General features: G+C 40.0%; 1 protein-coding gene across 3 annotated transcripts in view; it reads right to left on the bottom strand.

The window, feature by feature from the left end:
* ap1g1 (adaptor related protein complex 1 subunit gamma 1) overlaps positions 1-20147 on the bottom strand; it is a 113223-nt gene that overhangs the window by 9224 nt on the left and 83852 nt on the right. For all 3 annotated transcript variants that reach the window (XM_043706823.1, XM_043706825.1, XM_043706824.1), the window contains 3 exons: positions 8667-8768; positions 5443-5603; positions 3855-3953 (listed from right to left, as the gene is read on the bottom strand). In XM_043706823.1, the coding sequence (XP_043562758.1) occupies positions 3855-3953; positions 5443-5603; positions 8667-8768 (362 nt within the window). The remainder of the gene's footprint in view (positions 1-3854; positions 3954-5442; positions 5604-8666; positions 8769-20147) is intronic.

Genomic DNA, 20147 nt, shown 5'->3' with positions numbered 1-20147 from the left:
GACAGGCCACAAAACATCTGCAAATCAACTTCCCAACTCGGTGAACACACCCACAACTACATCAACCAGCACCCGAGCTACAAATCTTTATGCAAACCTTGAATACCTACCCTCTGTTTGCCATCTTTTAGCCACTTCTAAAACATGCTGCCAAAGATTAGTCAATCCCAAGCATTCCAATTTGATAACCAACCTGCCATGAGGCACTATATCAAATGAAAGTCCAAATATACAACACCCACAGCACTATTCTCATCCACTGCCTGTGTCAACTCAAAGAACTCAATTTGTCAGACATGACCTGCCCTTGACAAAACCATGTTGACCGTCTACTATTAACTTTTTCTCCAAGTGTATATTTACCTTCTCCTAGATTATGGTCTCCATCTGTTAAGCCACTACTGGTGTCAAGCTGACAGGTCTGTAGTTTCCTGGATCATCTTTTGTCCCTTTTGTTAACAACAGGGTCACATTTGCAATCCCCAGAGACTAATCCTATGTCCAGAGGGGCCTGGAAAATTTCTGTCAATGGCTCAATTTTCTGCCTGAATCTCTCAGCAATATAGGATGCATACGATCCTCAGTCATCCAATGTATCCAGCTTAGGGTACCTGTATTTCTTTTTCTTGGCTATTCTTTTTCTTGGTTATTCATCTTCATTTCAAAATTCTCCTATTTTTCATTGACTTATCTCAACAAAATGCATTTCCAATCAATGTGTTCCAGTTCAACTTTTAGACCCCTAAAATCTGCCCTTTTCCAGTTTGGGGTCTTAATCATTGGTATCCTTTTCAAACTTAAAATTGAACCATATTATGTTATAATTGCTATTTCCCACAAGCTCACCCACTCTGATATTCTGCTTGGGCTGCCTCATTTCCTAGGACCAGATCCAACAGCCCCCTCCTTGGGAGGTGTGGAAATGTACTGTTCCAGAAAGTTCTCCTGCACACATTGCAGGAGCATTGTTCCCTTCTATGCCCCACACTCTACCCTTTTCCCAGTCTACCCTAGAGTAACTGAAACCACCAACCACAACACTACTTATCCTGAAGATTTCCATAATCTGCGTACAAATGCTCTCTTCCACTTCCTCCTCACTATTTGGAGGTGTATAATAAATACCCAACAAGGTCACAAGGTTCCTATTCCTCAATCAAACCATATAAATTCTAATCTGGGCATAGTATCATCGCCCTTGAGATACAGTCTTTCACAAAGACTGCTAAATATTTCCCTTTTTACCCAGCCTGTTTCTACTTGCAAACCAGGATGTTAAGTATTCAGTTCTGTTCTGGCTGGAGTCATGTTTCTGTCAATGCTAGTATGTCATATCCCCCTAAAGCAATTTAGGCCTCCAGTTTCCCCAATTTTGCTCACTATTCTCCATAGTTTTACATACATGCAATTTAACCCTGCTTTCTCTCTTTTACCCATTGGAAAGTGATCATTTCTTTGCTCACTGACAATATTAAGTCTTCCCTCACTTCCTTTTCCCCATTCTCTGTCTTCTCTTTTGCCTTCTCTGGGAGTTCCAAACTAGGTCCATTCCCACCCCGACTACACTATTTACTTCTCAACTAGATTAGTTCCTTTTCTGTTCAGGTAAACCCCATCTCTTCTGAGCAGCATTCTCTTTTCCAAAAATGACTCCAATGTCCCAAAAATTAAAACCACTCCCTTTTACACCACCAGTCATGCCATGCATTTACCTTCTTCACCTGCCTTTGCCTAAATGGGGAAATTCATGGCACAGGTAGTATTGAGATTACTGCCTTTTAGGTCCTGCATTTCAACCTACTTGGCAACTCCTGAAATTGATCCTGCAAGACCTCAAAGCTGTCCCTCACAATGTTGTTGGTTCCCACATGTACCACTTCCAGTGGCTGTTCACTCTCCCTTTCCAGAAGTTTATCCAGTCATTTGGTTAAGTTCTGAACTTTTGTACTCAGGAGGCAGAACATACAAGAAATCACAATCTTGGCCACAAACTAGACGGTCTATTCCTCAAACTATTGAGCCACCCATTACTACTAATCTACCTACCAGCCTCTCGCTTTTCACAAAGTAGCCTGAGGTACTATAGTACTGTGTTTTCCCTCAAATCATCCACCAACAGCTGTGTCATGCTGCTCACTAAAGAGGCATCTAAAATTCCACACCCAATTCAGCTTCAATTCAGCTACATGTGCACAATCAGGTGTGTGTGTCCTGGATGTGTTAAGGAGCCAAAACCTCCCACGTTTTACATTCCTCCAGCAAAACAAAAATCAACTACAAGCAGTATCCAGATTATTTTGCCTTTCTTTTTCTTTGTAATCAGTTTTCAAAGAAGTTCTTTCCAGGTTACTGTGCCACAGTACCAAGGAAATGAATGAATCCACATTCTCCAAATTGTTAAGCAGCTCGACCTCAAGTTAAATAACTCCCTGGAAAATGGCTATGTCCCAGATCAAAAATAAATCACTGAAGATTTTTGCTAATTGCAGCCATCTGTTGGCCTATAAAGAAACTCTTAGAAGCAAGGTTTTTTCTTAAAACGCACAGACACCAATAGACAAACATTAAAAACAAAAATTACTATTCAACAAACCAATGTGAACCAATGAAACTGCATAATTTTTATTTAAAACCAAATGCTGCACTAAACATTGATTAAAAAAGTGTTAATTATTTGATAAACCCATCTTAACTGTATTAGTAAAGCTGCATATCATCAAGAATAATTTTTAACGCAAAACATTCTAAGACCACTGCTAATTCTTACTGGCTCATTGAGAATTTGACATTATGTAAAAATTAGCCTGAATGGGAACTAGAGTAGATGTGGGTGGCTCGCTTCCAAAAACTAGTACAAATTTGTAGAAAGTCCATTTCTGCTCTTCCACAGAGGGGAGTTGACAGAAACGACATATATTTCCACACTGCAAATACACAAGTTTTTTTAATGTATAGAATTGGCACTGGTGGCAATATCAGAATAAGATGTTGGTGAATGAGACATTTTAAAATGTAAAATTAATACGTACACTTTATTCACAATACTTTTTAACAAGTGCATGCCTGCAAAACAACATTGTCAGATGCTGTCTGAAGGACACAATCCAAGTTAGGCTAGGTAAAAGGGTCTGGGACTTGCAGTATTGAAGTTGCATATGACTCCTTAACATCTCATTTGTTACTCAAATGCATCTAATTCAAGCATACCAGCATGCAAAAACACCAAAAACCCAGGGAAGTAACAGCCTTATAAATTGCAGTCATTAAAAAGCTAACCCTACATTTGAAACCAAGAAGTGTAACAATGATTAACAAACAACACTGCACTTAAATAAACTTGCTCAAGTGACAAAGATAAACAATACTTATAAATAATGCCTTTCGCTCAAGAAATGAGTTTTATGATTGCGACTATTATAGTTTCTAATACAGCTAAGATAATAACTTTTAATGGTACATTCAAAATAATTTATGAGAATCGATAACCAGAAAAACCTGTTTTAATTTCACACATTACAACTTAAATTTTAAAGAGAATTTCACTGATAAAATTAATTTACAAAGCGTCAAAAATTCAGTTAGATCTATTTGAATTTCATTTTTTTCTAATAAATAGGCGTAATGAAATTAAATGCAAATTATTCATTCGGAGTGTGAAACTTGACAATTTGGCTTAGAAATGTGGAATTTTTGTCATGCAATTTCCAATACTTATTTTAGGTAAAAGCGGTTTTGAAAAAGCCTCTTCATGTGAAGAAAGTCAATCAGGACTAGAAAGACAACACCTAAAGATTCTCTCAAGTGTTGTCAAGAACCTCACACAAACTGAAATGAATTTGAAATCTAGGACATACCTTCTGTGGATTAAGCACTTTAATAACCTGTGTAACAGCTCCTGCATTTCGTGCTGGAATTATGTTATTACTTGGAGAAAGAAGCTGCAGCTGAAATGTCTGCAGTATTTAAGAAATAGATAACATGAATATTAGCATTCAAAACAGACAACAAATCACAATGTTAACTAATACTTAGAAATATCTTTGCTTTACTTGAAATGTACAATTTGAACAGTTAACTGAATATGTGGATAACACAAATTCAAATGAACACTGTGATGACCCTTTCCTCACATTGTAAGAGAACTGTTAGGTGCACAAAGGTTATCACTTTGCTGTCTTCATAAGTCAATGTTCAAGCATGAAAACAAACTATTTGCTTAATGTCAACTGAATGATTGCAGGAAGGCAGATTATCTGAATAACCATAAATTTAGATAAGGGAATGCACAGCAAGATATAGGTATTCTCATGCACCAGTCACTGAAGGTAAGCATGTAGGTACAGCAGGAGGTAAAGTCAACAAACGGCATATTGGCATGCACAGTGAAAGGATTCCAGTACAGGAGCATTGATGCCTTGTAGCAAATTATACTGTGACTTGGTGTAACTACACCTGGAATACTGTATACAGTTTTTGTCTTATCTATCGGAGGTTGTTCTTGCTATAAAGTTAAAAATCACAACACCAGGTTATAGTCCAATAGGTTTAATTGGAAGCACACTAGCTTTCGGAGCGACGCTCCTTCATCAGGTGATAGTGGAGGGCTCAAGCTTGCTACAGTTCTTGCATAGATTGTGTACAGTGAAGGTTTACTAGATTGAATAGAAACTTATAGAATTCTTGTAGGACTGGATGTAGGGTAGATGCAGGAAGGATGCTCCTGATGGCAGGTGAGTTCAGAACTGGCACACAGTTTAAGGATATGGTTTGGAGATCATGCTTACAGAATTAATAGACAAAGGAGTCCAGTGTGATTGAGATGTGATACAATAAACAGATTAAAACTTTCATATTTTATAATGGGATATGCTGGCTTCTGTTCTTGGACATGTAAATCCCAGGACTACTACTAAATTACATTCTCAAGATAGCTCTGGTTTTTAAACAATAGGTAAGAAGTCTGTGCCCCAATACGATGTCAGACTGACAAACCCGCTGTACAGTTTTAGAGTTTACATGGATTCACGCAGTTTTTCATCAAAATAGAATGTTATTCTGCAAAAACAAATACACCCCATAAGCCAATACGTGTGCGCATGTAGGAGTGACAGATCTGAGTATGCATGGGTGCACGTGTGCGCGCAAGGATATGGGGTAAGCCATTTAGGATTGAGAAACAGCACTTTTTTTAAACCCAGAAGGTGGTTAGCTTGTGAAATTTGCAACCGCAGAAAGCAATCAAGGTCAAAGCATCGAATAAGTTCAAGAAGGTGGATACAGCACTTAAGGAACAGGATATTGAGTTGGATGATCGACCATTATAATAAAAGGTAGAGCACAGACTTAAAGGCTGAATGGCCTATTTCCTGCGTTTCTAAGCTATTTTATTAAAAGATAGATACACCTTGGCCTAACAGTACGATAAACCAAGTAAATACATACCTTTGGTACTGCAGCTTGAAATACAAAGTCAGTCATGTCTCCTTCTGTGGAGTTGGTAGCACTAATTGTAACAACAGTTACATTGGGATTTGTGTTGGAACGCTCGAAGTTGAATTCTATTTTTAAGCCACCTTTACAGTATGCTGTGACAGGAGGAATGCCTATGGAGTAAAAAATTGCAATTCGTGACAACATAGCATTTCCACTGATAATATGGAGGTCAAATTTGTCTGCTGCTCAACTGTTCATTAAAAGGTATTTTTCTTGACCATTGGCCTGATTGGTTCAACACCACACCAAACACTGAGCACCACTCCCTTTAAACTTTACTCATATACTCCAAAGAGGTGCTGGTGAGAGAATTTGTCCTGGCTCTAATTAGGTCTACAAGGAATTCTCATTGTTCCACTTCTCCCTAGGTCCCTGTTGATCTCTTTTACTTGTACAGAGCATAATCGCCACTTCCACCTTTCACATCGAAAAGAAAAGATCATCAGCTGTTCCCAGCTTCTAGCCCTCCCAGACATGATCTATCTCCATTTTTTTGTTCTTCCTTTCCTCAATTTCTCCAATTCCATTTACCCATCATTTCCTATTGCTTCCTCACCCAGACTTGAGGGAATTCCATTTCACATCATCCAATTTTGCAATCTCTATCATGTCTGTTCTGGCAATGCCACCATCCAAATCAGAAATTCTGAACTGCTTTTATTATTCCACCTTCATGTGGTTTACAGGGTAGCTAACTAAGCCCATTTCATTTCTTTCACTATCTTTTAACGTACCCACAAGATGTTGGTAGCACCAGCATTTATTATCCATTCCTAAATATGCTCAAGGTGCTGGTGAGCTATGTTTTTGAACTGCTACAGTCCTTGAAGTGTAGGTATGCTCGCAGTGCTGTTAGGGAGAGATTTTGATCTAATGATAGTGAAGGAACACAAGTTCCAAGTCAGGATGATGGTGCGTGGTTTGCATGGAAACCTGCAGGTGGTGTTGACCCATGTATTGGCTGCTCTTGTCCTTCAAGGCAGTAAAGGTTTAAAGTTTGGAAGGTGCTGGCAAAAGCTGGCTTAGTGAGTTGAGTCAGTGCATAGTGTGGATGGCGCACACTGCTGCCATGGTTCAGGAAATGAAAGTTGAAAGTTTCAGATGGGATGTAAATAAAGTAGTTTTTTTAATCCTGAATATGTTGAGATTGTGTATAAACTTCTAGACAAGTGAAGAGTATTCCATCATACTCCTCATTTGGGCCCTACAAATAGCGGACAGGCTTAGTCATCAGGAGGGGAGTAGTTTACTGTAGAATTCCCAGCCTCTGACCAGTTCTTAGTCAGTGATTATACGGCTGGTACAGTTCAGTTTCTGATCAACTTCTGGAAGTTGATAAAGGTGGATTCAGCAATGGTAATAATTTTGAATGTCAAGGGGCATTAGACGAATTCTCTGGGAGGGAACACAATTATTTGCCACTTAGTAGCCAAAGCTCGAATAACGTCCAAGCCTTGCTGCATTTGTACACCGATTGCTTCAGTATCTGATGAGTCACAAATAGTGTTGAATGCTGTACAATTAGAGGGGGAGAACATGCCCACTTCTGACTTTATGATGGAGGCAAGGTCTTTGATATAACAGCTGAAATGGCAGATAGAGTTCAATTTGGATAAATTTGAGGTATTGCATTTTGGTACAACAAAGAGGGGCACCACTTAAACAATTAATGGAGGAGTCTTGGTAGTGTTGAAGAACAGAGGAACCTAGGGGGTTCAAGTACATAATTCTTTGAAGTTTGCATCACAGGTAACAGGATGCTTAAAAATGCATTTAACATGTTTGCCTTCATTGCTCAGTTCTGAGTATAGGAGCTGGAAAGTCATGTTGACGTTACAGGATATTGGTGAGGCTTCTTCTGGACTACGGTGTCCAGTTCTGTTCACCCGGTTACAGGAAGGATTCTAAGCTAGAGAGGGCTCAGAAGAGATTTACCAGGATGTTGTCAGGTATGGAAGGTTTGAGTTATAATGAAAGGCTGGATAGAACTAGTCTTACCCAAGATTGGGATACAGACAGACTCTACCTCTACAGACAGACCCCACACCTTTAATGCATTGCCTGAGTTGAGATGTCACCTTTTGTTATAAAACCTTAAGTTATTTCAAGGTGACTCAAAAGAACTTCTTGAATTTACACATTAATAAACTAAAACCTGCACTCTAAAAGTTGAAAGACTTAACAATCCAGGTTTGTTTGATATATCACTGTATGACACTGATCTTCTACTATAAATTGTGTTTTATGATCTGATATTCCACAACCACCAGATGAAGGAACAGTGCTCAGAAAGCTAGTGCTTCCAAATAAACCTGTTGGACTATAACTTGGTGATTTCTAGCTTTGTCCACCCCAGTCCAACATCGGCTCCTTTACTAAAAGGCAATTTGCTTGTACAAGCCTCTTTTCGTCCAGAAACTGTCATAATGCCCCAAGAATCCAAAATTTGCCTCTGGCTGCACCATGCCTTTAGCTGCACATGCATCTGCTCTAACGTCCTATTTTTATAGACATTAGTTCCTGGTATTGGTAATAGTCTGGTGATTAATATTTTTGGAGATTCTACTTGGAGTCTCCTTCCAAACTCCCTAGACTCTGACCAATAAGATATAGGAGCAAAATTAGGCAATTCAGCCCACAGTCTGCTCCTCCATTCGATCATGGCTGCTAAGCTCATGATGTATTGGAGAAACTCCTCTTCCCATTCCCTGGTTTTGTACTTGGAAAAGCCATTTTCTTCCACATTTTCCAGTTCTGATACAAGGTTATTTACCTGAAACAGAATCCTCTTGGTCCATGGATGCTGGCTGATAAATTTTCCAGTATTTTGTTTTTTATTTCATATTTCTAGCATCCGTAGTGTCTCTATATCTTGCGGTATTCTGACAGGCATTGTCATGAAAACCAATGCTAATCCCCTGGTCTAGGTGGATTACATTTACACATATTAAAAGGATTTGGGTTGTGGATCAACGTAGCAACTTAGTCCCATCTTCTCAAGGGCAAATAGGATAGTCAATAAATGTTGGTCATGCCACTGACAAGCAATTCCCAAAAATAAATTCAAGGATGACTTGGATCAGAGCATTAAATAACTGGCACACATGGAACTATTCAATGATGCTTTCGTGTGATACAATTTAACCATTCCAAGTGGGAGAAAAAAAATCTACCTGAAGCCAAATCATTGAAGACTTGTTGTGATGCTAGACCATCCAATAGAAAGGGAGGCTGCGAAACTTGTGGCGCTTGAGTATTTATTGGCATGGCTCCACCTGCAAATCAAAACCACAACTTACAGGATTTATCAAAAATACTTTGAAATAGCAGCCATGAAATTGCCATATTTCAGCACAAACCATTCCAATGTAACTGGTTTTAGAAATTTTATCAGAATGTTTTGTCCCTAAAGAAGAGTTTTTCTTAAAAAGGCATTCCATAAGGTATTACAAGTACAAATGCAGGCTTTGTGTAACAATTCTAAACAAACATTAAGTGACTTATCACTAGATGCATTCTTTTCAAAACAGTTTTCTTCATACAGTATGGATACAAACTGCTAGTGTAAAGTGTCACTGTGTGCTCACAGATTGATTTGAAACCAAAACTTCAAAGGCAAAGTTGGAATGGTGATCAAACTATGTTCACACTTTTTCTACAGACACACTGGCCTGCTGAACGTAGTTAACATTTTCTGTTTTTGTACTTGATTTCTAGAATCTGCAGTATTTCACTGGGTAAAGTTCTGGTGTCTTAAATGAATAAAGAATATATGTGTTTTGGGTAGGGGCAGGGAGGCAACAAAGGCTGCTTTTAAAGAGGACAGGTAGAGAAAGATGGGCTGTACAAGGTTAGAAGAGAGGGGGGTGGCTCCTTGAAACGTTTCAAAAGGACTTGACAGGGTGAATGTTGAAAGGCTTTACACCCTGGCTGGAGGTTTAGATCTGGAGGGGCATAATATCAGGATAAGGGGTTCACTATTTAGAATAGAAATTGGGGTTCAAGGAGCAACCTTCACTGCCTAAAATCCTAAACTCTTTTGAGGTATGAACCCTCACAGAATGAAGTTTTTAACAGAAAGACATTGATAAAGTTAAGAAAGGTGATAATACGTATTTAACCTAGAATATTAATTGTGTCATTAACTAGCCAACCTGAACCAATTCAGCATTTTGTTTCTCTTACAGATTTTCAGCATCCAGAGTAGTTTGCTTTTGCACTGAAAGAACTGCCTTCTGGAACAGAACATTAACTTTACAGTCTGTCATGACTAGTTACTTGCTCTCAATATGAAACAATTTTTATTAACGAAACCTACCCAGCACAACTTGCCATGTACAAAACCAAAACTGTCAAGTTAAAAACAGAAAATAATGAGAATACTCAAGTTTGACAGCATCTGTGGAGTTAATGTTTCATACCTACCTGTGATTTTTCAGAACTTTGTCCTTACTGCAGAGTTCTAGCATCTGTATTAGTGGGCTTTGATCTAAAGAGGTCTAATTTTAGAGGAGGAAGTTGTTCATTATCCGGCCCAACTAAACACAGTCAGACAAGACAAGGAGTTGTGATAAAGGCATACAGATTACTGCAGAAATTGTAACAGGTGGGATTGTGATGAGCAGTTTAAGATCATTCTATTTTTTATTGCTGAAGCTGCATTCAACATCATTGGTTCAGTGATATTCCCTACATAAAAGTCAAAAGGTGAAGGATGGTCACTGATAGTTGCGCAATGTTCAACATAATTAATGAATCCTCAGATATGAAGCAGTCAGTGCCCATGCACAGCAAGACCTGGACAAAAACCATGCTTGGAATGACAAGTGATAGTGACAAGTAACATGTCATCTTTGACAAGAGACAATCTAACCACTGCACCTTGATATTTAGTGGTAATTACAATTGCTGTACCCCCCACTACCAGTAACCTGTAGGTTACTCGTGTCCAGAAACTATCCAATCCAAAGTTGTAACAGTATGTACAGTCTATAAAATGCAGTAACACACTAACACACCTTTGGCAGTACTATCCTACCTGAAACCATTGCCATCTAGAAGGACAGAGGCAGCAATCATATAGGAACAACAATATCTGCAAGTTCCCAAGTTGTACACCATTCTCTTTCCTCCACCATCATAATCAAAATGCTGGAGCCCCCCTCCTAAAAACTGTGGATGTCCCTACATCCCAAGGACTGCAGTTCTTTGAAGTAGAAGCTCATCACCTCCTTCTCCAGAGTAATTAGGATGGCCAACAAATGCTGGCCTGGCCAGCAATGTGTACACTCATTTAGTGAATAAAATAAAAAGCAATTTCTGAATGCAACATTTCCCCAAGAACAGCCTGGATTTTAAAACCTTTATTTTGAACAATACAAGCAGCAAACTTTATTGGAATTTAACCTTCTTTGATGTGGTTGGGACAGGGAGGAGATATTTTGGACTTCTTTTCAACTCCTGCCAGTCAGGCCATTTACTACAGTAAAGTATGACATTTCCTGTCTGAAGGCTTGAGCATCCCTTGGTTTCAAGCTTCTATAAAATGTGCTTGATAATACTATCTAGAGATACATAAAACAGCCAGACTCCCCTTTTAGGTTTACTGGTGGCAGCTTGGCACGGTAATCAGCACTGCTGCCAGTGTTCAATGCTGGACTTGGCTGACTATGTGGGGTTTGCATATTCTCCCTACACCTGCACTGGTTTCTACCCAGTTTCTAGTTTCCTCCCACAATCCAAAGATGTGCAGGTTAGTTGGATTTGCGATGTTAGAACACAAGAACTAGGAACAGGAGTAGACCGCCCAGCCCTTCCAATAGATTGTATTGGATGAAGTTATGATGTCAACTTGACATTACAGGTACTTTGAGACCTGATAAAATTTTGCAAGGTGCAAAGATGGATACCTTAACTGCCAGGTAGCTCTTTCAGGAGTTGGTATGGACCCGATGGTTGAATGGCCTCCTACACTGTCAAATTCTACGATTTCTTAACCAAACACTTCAGTCAAAGTGTGTCACCAGTCATTTTAAGGAACATCTTAAAGCATGAACAAGAGGAGATGTAGAGGCAGCAAGGTGTAGAGAGGAAATGACAGAACATGTTGTTATCTCAGTAGTTAAAGGCACGATCAGCTAAAATGAAGCCATACCGTATCGAATGGAATATTTCTGACTACTTTTTAAGGTTAAATTTATGGGGTTGACTATTACATGGATACAACTTTTGAGTGACTGAAGTTCAAGCCCATCAAGATTCATATAGTATCATTAGCAAAAGCCCAACTGATCTCTAAACAAATTAAAAAATACACAAATTCAAGTAAATCTGAAAACCTGGAGTGGAGCATGACAGCTGGCAGAATAGAAGACCCAGAGCACAGCATGATGGCCGGCACACTGTCTCATAAATGTTGATCTGTTGTTGTGGTTCTGTTCACCGAGCTGGGAATTGCAGACGTTTCGTCCCCTGTCTAGGTGACATCCTCCGTGCTTGGGAGCCTCCTGTGAAGCGCTTCTGTGATGTTTCCTCTGGCATTTATAGTGATTTGTATCTGCCGCTTCCGGTTGTCAGTTCCAGCTGTAGTGGCCGGTATATTGGGTCCAGGTCGATGTGCTTATTGATTGAATTTGTGGATGAGTGCCATGCCTCTAGGAATTCCCTGGCTGTTCTCTGTTTGGCTTGTCCTATAATAGTAGTATTGTCCCAGTCGAATTCAAGTTGCTTGTCATCTGGGTGTGTGGCTACTGAGGATAGCTGATCATGTCGTTTAGTGGCTAGATGGTGTTCAAGGATGCGGATCGTTAGCAGTCTTCCTGCTTGTCCTATGTAGTGTTTTGTGCAGTACTTGCGTGGGACTTTGTACACTACATTGGTTTTGCTCATGCTGGGTATCGGGTCCTTCGTTCTGGTGAGTTGTTGTCTGAGAGTGGCTGTTGGTTTGTGTGCTGTTATGAGTCCTAGTGGTCGCAGTAGTCTGGCTGTCAGTTCAGAAATGTTTTTGATGTATGGTAGTGTGGCTAGTCCTTTGGGTTGTGGCATGCCCTCATTCCGTTGTCTTTCCCTTAGGCATCTGTTGATGAAATTGCGGGGTTTTGGCGAATACATTGTATAGGTGTTCTTCTTCCTCTTTTTGCAGTTCTGGCGTGCTGCAGTGTGTTGTGGCCCTTTTGAAGAGTGTTGGGTGGTTGCTTTCGTAGTTTAGGACTTGGTCTGTGTGTGTGGCTTTCCTGTACACCTTTGTGGTGAATTCTCCGTTCGGTGTTCTCTGTACCATCACGTCTAGGAATGGGAGTTGGATGTCCTTTTCTTCCTCTCTCGTGAATCGGATTCCTGAGAGTGTGGCGTTGATGATCCGTTTGTGTTCTCTATTTCTGTGTTTTTAATTATTACAAAAGGTATCTACATATCTGACCCAGAGTTTGGGCTAAATTTGCAGTAAGACTGTTTGTTCTAACCTTTGCATTACCGCTTCTGCTATGAGTCAGAGATGGTGAGCCCATGGGTGTGCTGTTGATTTGTTCATATATTTGATTGTTGAATGTGAAGTGTGTTGTGAGGCACAGGTCCAGGAGTTTGAGTATGCAGTCTTTGTTGATAGGTTCCCCGTCTTGTTGTCTGTTCTTTATGTCCAGCAGGTTGGCTATTGTTTCTCTGGCTAGGGTTTTGTCGATAGAGGTGAACAGTGCCGTTACATTGAATGAGACCATAGTTTCTTCCTTGTCGATGTGCATATTTCTGATGATGTCCAAGAATTCCTGTGTTGACTGTATAGAGTGCCTGGATCTACTGATCAGGTGTTTCAGTTTCTGCTGTGGTTCTTTAGCCAGTTTGTGTGATGGTGTCCCTGGTAGTGATACTATGGGTCTGAGTGGGATGTCTGGTTTGTGCACTTTAGGTAGTCCATAGAATCTGGGGGTGTTGTTTCAGGTTTCATTCAGGTTTCATTCTCTGTAGGTCAAACCTGGTTATCTGTCAGTTTTTTTGTAGGTTCCTTCGTGTGTTGTTTATCCTATTGGTGAGCTGTGGGGTGGGGTCAAACTCCCTCTTTTGGTAGGTGTTGGTATCTGCAAGTTGTTGTTGCACTTTTTGGATGTACTCTACTTTGTCAGGGGACGAAACGTCTGCAGCACAAATTCCCAGCTCGGCGAACAGAACCACAACAACGAGCTACAAATCTTCTCCCAAATGTTCATCTGCTATCTGTGAAGAACTAGGGTCAACTTTTACATGAGATATGGAAAATCTAGATTTTCTGGCCAAAAATAAGGGGTCAAGTTTTACATGAGATCGACTTTATTACTCAAGTATATGCAGTAATTAAAATTGGAAATGCTCATTGGGTGAGAATTGGAGTATAGATATTTTGAAAGTTTGGCGCCAATTACAGAGATAAGGAAGGGCCTGGCCATTTATAGTTTTTTAAAAAATTCAAATACCTGAAAATTAAAAAGGTATTGCTTAACCATTAAGCTACTTTTCCAAGGTTAAATTCAACAATGCTGAAATTTACTTTAGCTCAACCAAACGAAAGCAATTACTTTTGAATTGTGCACATTTTTAAATTGTGCACAAGTTTTAATTTGAAAATATAAAGGTGGCGGCACATGAAACAGGTGTACAATAGCACTTTTATAAAGTTTATTTGCATTTGTTTCTACTTCCTGGCTAGTATTTTTAAACCATGTATTCAGAAAGAAAATTTGACCACAAACACAACCAAACTAATGGGGGAAAAATCAAATTCATATGTTCATTCCATAAAGGCAAAATGTTTAAAGTTAGAATGACTTATGATGAAATATTCTTCAGGTAGCACTGATATGCAAAACGACAGTCTGAAATATATCACAATCCATGCTGATACCCAAGTCCCATTACTCCCAGGTTGGCACAGAAGTTAGACTTAATCAAATTATTCAAAAACCCTAATTTTCATCCCTGATGCACTCTAGTTAACTGTAAACTGTAATTAATTACTGTTTATAACAGATAATTGAATTCCAACTACTAGCAAACAAACTGGGAGTTATCAATTTATAACTAACGTGAATTTTACCTGTTCTTAGTACCATACATGTACACAGACAAATCAAAACAATGTTATGAGTGGAAAAAAAAATGTTAAGAAACAAGTCAACAGCACCAGTCCACCGGAGTCAGAGGTGTCCTGTTGCTTCTTCAGAGTCCCAGTCATCCTATTTCTAACTACTTTCAGTTATTTAATGCAGACACAGCGCAGTTTGCATGCTAATTGTTCAGTGTCTCAGCAACTTATAAGTAAATAGCTAGTGTAAATAGCCAGTTGTCTTTCAATTAATTGTTGATTCTTTACAAGAGAACAAGAGTTCTTTTTTGGAGAAGCTGGAGATTTTCTATTGTATTGTTCAAAGGTGGTCCACTTGCCCAAGAGTCGGAATTGTTGTCATACTAAGCATAAACGGCCCCAATTGAAAACTAATCAGTGTTTCTGGGCAAAATACCCTGAACACCCATGGCAATGAATCCAGTAACTGCTCCCAACACTTGAAGAACACAAAAGACACAGTCACTACAGTCCTACCCAGGCCATAGGTTTGCTCTCTAATTAGAAAGACAGCTGGTTTAACTTGGGGGATCACCATGCCTCAAGTGAGTCAAGGCAAGAGATTGAGGAGAATCCTTCATGGCAACTTCAGAAACTGAAGCTTTGCTGTTGGCATCGACTTGCATTACAAACTGGTCACCCAGCCAACTGACCCCCAACAGGGCAATAATGTAAATATGACAGATTTCCAGCAACTTGTTTAAAACTGCAAAATCGCCTTCCAAAGTTTTGTTTTAAAGCAATATCCTTTTCCTATTTTGATCTTCTATACGAAATATAGAGAAAATAGTCTTTATGAGTATTTAATAAAGATAAATTAATTTAAAAACCTGGATAATTGCACAGAAAATTATACCTAAATGTACTGATGACACAAAGTTCGGTGACATTGTAGATGATAGCATAAAATCATAAAGGAATATTAATAGACTAGGTGAACAGGCAAGAACTGTGGCAGATGGATTTCAATCTAAGTGAGAGGTTATCCACTTCGGACGTCCAAAGAGACTTAGGGGTTCAAGTGCATGGTTTTTAAAAATACCATTAACTGGTGCAGAAAATAATAATCCAGGCTGATGGAAAGATGGCCTTTATATCTGGAGGACTGGAGTACAAGTATGCAGAACTTATTTTGCAGCTTAACAAAATCTTGGTTAGCCTCCACTTGGAGTACTGACAACAGATCTGGTGACTATGCCTTAGGAAGGATATATTGGCCAAAAAGAACAAAAATAACAGTTAAGATTGTAGTACTAGAGAGTCATAGAGATGTACAGCATGGAAACAGACCCTTCGGTCCAACTCGTCCATGCCAACCAGATATCTCAACCCAATCTAGTCCCACCTGCCAGCACACGGCCCATATCCCCCCAAACCCTTCCTATTCATATACCCATCCAAATGCCCCTTAAATGTTGCAATTGTACTAGCCTCCACCACTTCCTCTGGCAGCTCATTCCATACACGTACCACCCTCTGCATGAAAAAGTTGCTCCTTAGGTCTCCTCTATATATTTCCCCTCTCACACTAAACCTATGCCCTCATTTCTGGACTCCCCGACCCCAGAGTAAAGACTTTGTCTATTTATCCTATCCGATGCTCCAGGGAAAACAGACCCAGCCTGTTCAGCCTCTCCCTATAGCTCAAATCCTCCAGCCCTGGCAACATCCTTGTAAATCTTTTCTGAACTCTTTCAAGTTTCACAACATCTTTCCGATAGGATGGAGACCAGAATTGCACGCAATATTCCAACAGTGGCCTACCCAATGACCTGCACAGCCGCAACATGACCTCCCAACTCCTGTACTCAATAGTCTGACCAATAAAGGAAAGCATACCAAAGGTCTTCTTCACTATCCTATCTACCTGTGACTCCACTTTCAAGGAGCTATGAACCTGCACTCCAAGGTCTCTTTGTTCAGCAACACTCCCTCGGACCTTACCATTAAGTGTATAAGTCCTGCTAAAATTTGCTTTCCCAAATCGCAGCACCTCATATTCATCTGAATTAAACTCCATCTGCTACTTCTCAGCCCACTGGCCCATCTGGTCAAGATCCTGTTGCAATCTGAGGTAACCTTCTTCGCTGTACACTACACCTCCAACTTTGGTGTCATCTGCAACAGAGAGGTCAGGGAGCACAGGGAGGTCAGCGACAGTGATGGGAGGAGTGTAGGGTAAATGCATGAGTGATACGGAGATCAGTTTTATAGTTAGCCCTGTACTTTCTCCTTGCTTAACATATCACCTGGAGTCAGATCCCTTCAAACTCTGACCAAACTCGGGACATATTTGAGAGTTCCAGATTCCAGCTAATCAACCACCAGAAATATAAAAGTCCCTGAGCAATTACTGTAGTATCAATGCATTGGGACTTCTGAGACACTGATTAGGATCTTTCAGGGTATGCTCTGTCCCAGACTATTAGGTTATCAGAAGATCTGGGCCAACAACAACATCTTTTATGAATACACATACAAAGTAACTATTGATTCAATCTGTTCTTTATTTTCACTTGAATATTACCTGCACCTACTTTAAAGAGCCCACTTCAAATGGTGAGGAATTTGTCAAATGTTTTCAAGAAACTTTTCTTTATTAATAGTGGTTAATACTGCTGCCTCACAGCGCCAGGGACCCGGGTTCGATTCCAGCCTCGAGTGACTGTCTGCGTAGGTTTCCTCCGGGTGCTCAGATTTCCTCCCACAATACAAAAGATGTGCAGGTTAGGTGAATCGGCCATGCTAATTTGGCCAGAGTGTTCAGGGATGCATAGGGTAGGGGAATGGGTCTGGGTGTGTGTCACTCTTCAGAGGGTTGGTGTGGACTTGGTGGGCTGAAGGGCCTGTTTCCACACTGTAGGGATTCTATTAAAAAAAAAGTGGATGCTCCTACTAGAGGAGCAAAGCTAGACATTCTTTTGGGTACTAAGACAGGCATGATTACAACATTTAAAAGACATCTGGATGGGTACCTGAACAGGAAGGGCTTAGAGGGATATGGGCCAAATGCTGGCAAATGGGACTAGATCAGTTTAGGATACTTAGTAGGCATGGATAAGTTGGACTGAAGGGTGTGTTTCCATGCTGTACAGCTCGGTGACTCTATGGCAGGTGACTGAAGTAAAGGTGGAGGAACATTTCAGGCTATAGAGTCAGATGTACAGCATGAAAACAGACCCTTCGGTTCAACGAGTCCACACCGACCAGATATCCCAACCCAATCAAGTTCCACCTGCCAGCACTCGGCCCATAACCCTCCAAACCCTTCCTATTCATATACCCATCCAGATGCCTTTTAAATGTTGCAATTGTACCAGCCTCCACCACTTCCTCTGGCAGCTCTTTTCATACAAGTACCACACTCTGCATGATAAAGTTGCCCTGTCGGTCTCTTTTATATCTTTCTCCTCTCACCCTAAACCTATGCCCTCTAGTTCTGGACTCCCCGACCCCAGGGAAAAGACTTTGTCTATTAATTTTATTAGTTTCGAAATTGTTACGGAAAAGGGTAAGCCTTCCATAAAAGTTCAGGTTTTTAAATTAGTATGAGACAAGAACTTTCAAAAGTTGATTTGAGTAGATTGTTAGCAGGCAGGAGTTCTGACAAATGGGAAACTTTCAAGAGTGTGAGATGACGGACGTTCAGAGACATTATGCTCCTACTAGAGTGAAAGATGAAGGAACAATGGATGAATAAAGATAGAGGCTCCAGTCAGGACAAAAAGAGAATCTATTTTCGATATCGATAACCTGGTTCAATTGAATCTCAATCAATAAACATTGTAGGGGTATTCTTAAGAAATCAGAAGGCAAAGAGGGGATATGAGATAGTATTGGAAGATAAGGTTAAGGATAATCCAGAGATTCTACAAACAGAAGAGCAAGAGGATAATTAAAGAGCATGTAGGGCCTCAAAAGTTCAAGGAGGTTGTGTGTGTTGAACACCAGCAGATGGGAGAGATACTAAATGAATATTTCATGTCAGTTTTTACTGTGGAGAAAGAAATGGAGTCTAGAGAATGCAAAGAAATAAACTTTGATGTTTTAAAAACTGTTCACATTACAGAAGAGGACGTTCAGGAGGTCTTAAAAGAATATAAAAGTGGATAAATCTCCATGACCTGATCTAACATATCCTAGAATGTTATAGGAAATAAGGGAGGAAATTGCAAGATCCCTTGCAGAAAATGTGCATCTAGAACTATGGGTGAGATGCCTGATGACTGGAGGTGTATCTTTGTTTAAGAAAGCTTGTAAGGAGAAACCAGGTAACTATAGATCTGGGAGTCTGACTTTGGTTGTGGGCAAATTGCTAATAGGTGTTAATAAAATATAGGATTTACAGATTGAGAAGCAAACAGATTCGGGATAGTCAGCATGGTTTTATGTGAGGAAAATCGTGCCTCACAAAATTGATTAAGTTTTTTGTGGAAGTTACCAGAAAAGATTAATGATGGCAGAGCAGTAGACATTGTTTATTTGGATTTTAGCAAAGCCTTTGACAAGGTTTTGCATAGTAGACTAATTGGTAAAGTTAGCCCAAATGGAATTCAGGGTGAGCTTGCCAATTGGATACATAATTGGCTTAACGGCAGGGGACAGTGGTGGAGGATAGTTGCTTTTTGGACTGGAGGCCTATCACCAGCAGTGTTCTGTGGGAATCAGTTCTAGGTCCTCTTTTGTCTGTCATTTATGTAAATATTTTGGATGAGGATATAGAAGGCATATTACTAAGTTTGCGGATGACACCAAAATTGGTGGCATAGTAGATGGTGAAGAAGATTTTCTAAGATTACAAAGGAATCACGATCAAATGGATCAATGGGCTGAAAATTGGCAGATCGAGTTCAATCTGGGGATATTGCATTTCATTCCAACAAAAGAGGGCAGAGCTTTTACAATTAATGGTAGTGCGCTGGGTACTATGATAGAACAGAGGGACTTAGGGTGCAGGTACATAAGTTTGCATTACATATGGACAGTAGTTAAGGCGGCATTTGGCACACTTGCCTTCATTGCTCAGTCCTTTGAGTATAGGAGTTGGGAAGTCATGTTGAGGTTGTACAGGACATTGCTGAGGCTTCTTCTGGAATACTGTGTCCAGTTCTGGTCACCCAGCTATAGGACAGACAATATTAAGCTGGAGAGAGTTCAGAACAGATTTACCAGGATGTTGTCAGATATGGAAGGTTTGAGTTATAAAGAAAGTCTGGAAAGGCTGGGATGTTTTTCACTGAAGATTTTTTAAAAAAAGACAAGGCTTTTTGGTTTTTTTTTTAAACACAGTGGGTGGTTCTGGTGTGGAATGAACTCCAAGGAAGTGGTAGATGTGGGTACAATTACAATGTTTCAAAGACATTTGGATAGATACATGAATAGCGCAGGTCAGGCAGCATAAAAGGAGCAGGAGAAGCGATGTTTTGGGCATAAGCCCTTCTTCAGGAATGAGGAGGGTGTGCCAAGCAGGCTAAGATAAAAGGTAGGAAGGAGGGACTTGGGGGAGGGGCGTTGGGAATACGATAGGTGGAAGGAGGTTAAGATGAGGGTGATAGGCTGGAGAGGG

The sequence above is a fragment of the Chiloscyllium plagiosum genome, chromosome 17 (assembly GCF_004010195.1).
Source record: "Chiloscyllium plagiosum isolate BGI_BamShark_2017 chromosome 17, ASM401019v2, whole genome shotgun sequence".
NCBI classification, from domain to species: Eukaryota; Metazoa; Chordata; class Chondrichthyes; order Orectolobiformes; family Hemiscylliidae; genus Chiloscyllium; species Chiloscyllium plagiosum.
Note: the sequence above shows the minus strand (reverse complement) of the source record. Positions and strands in the feature narration are given on the sequence as shown.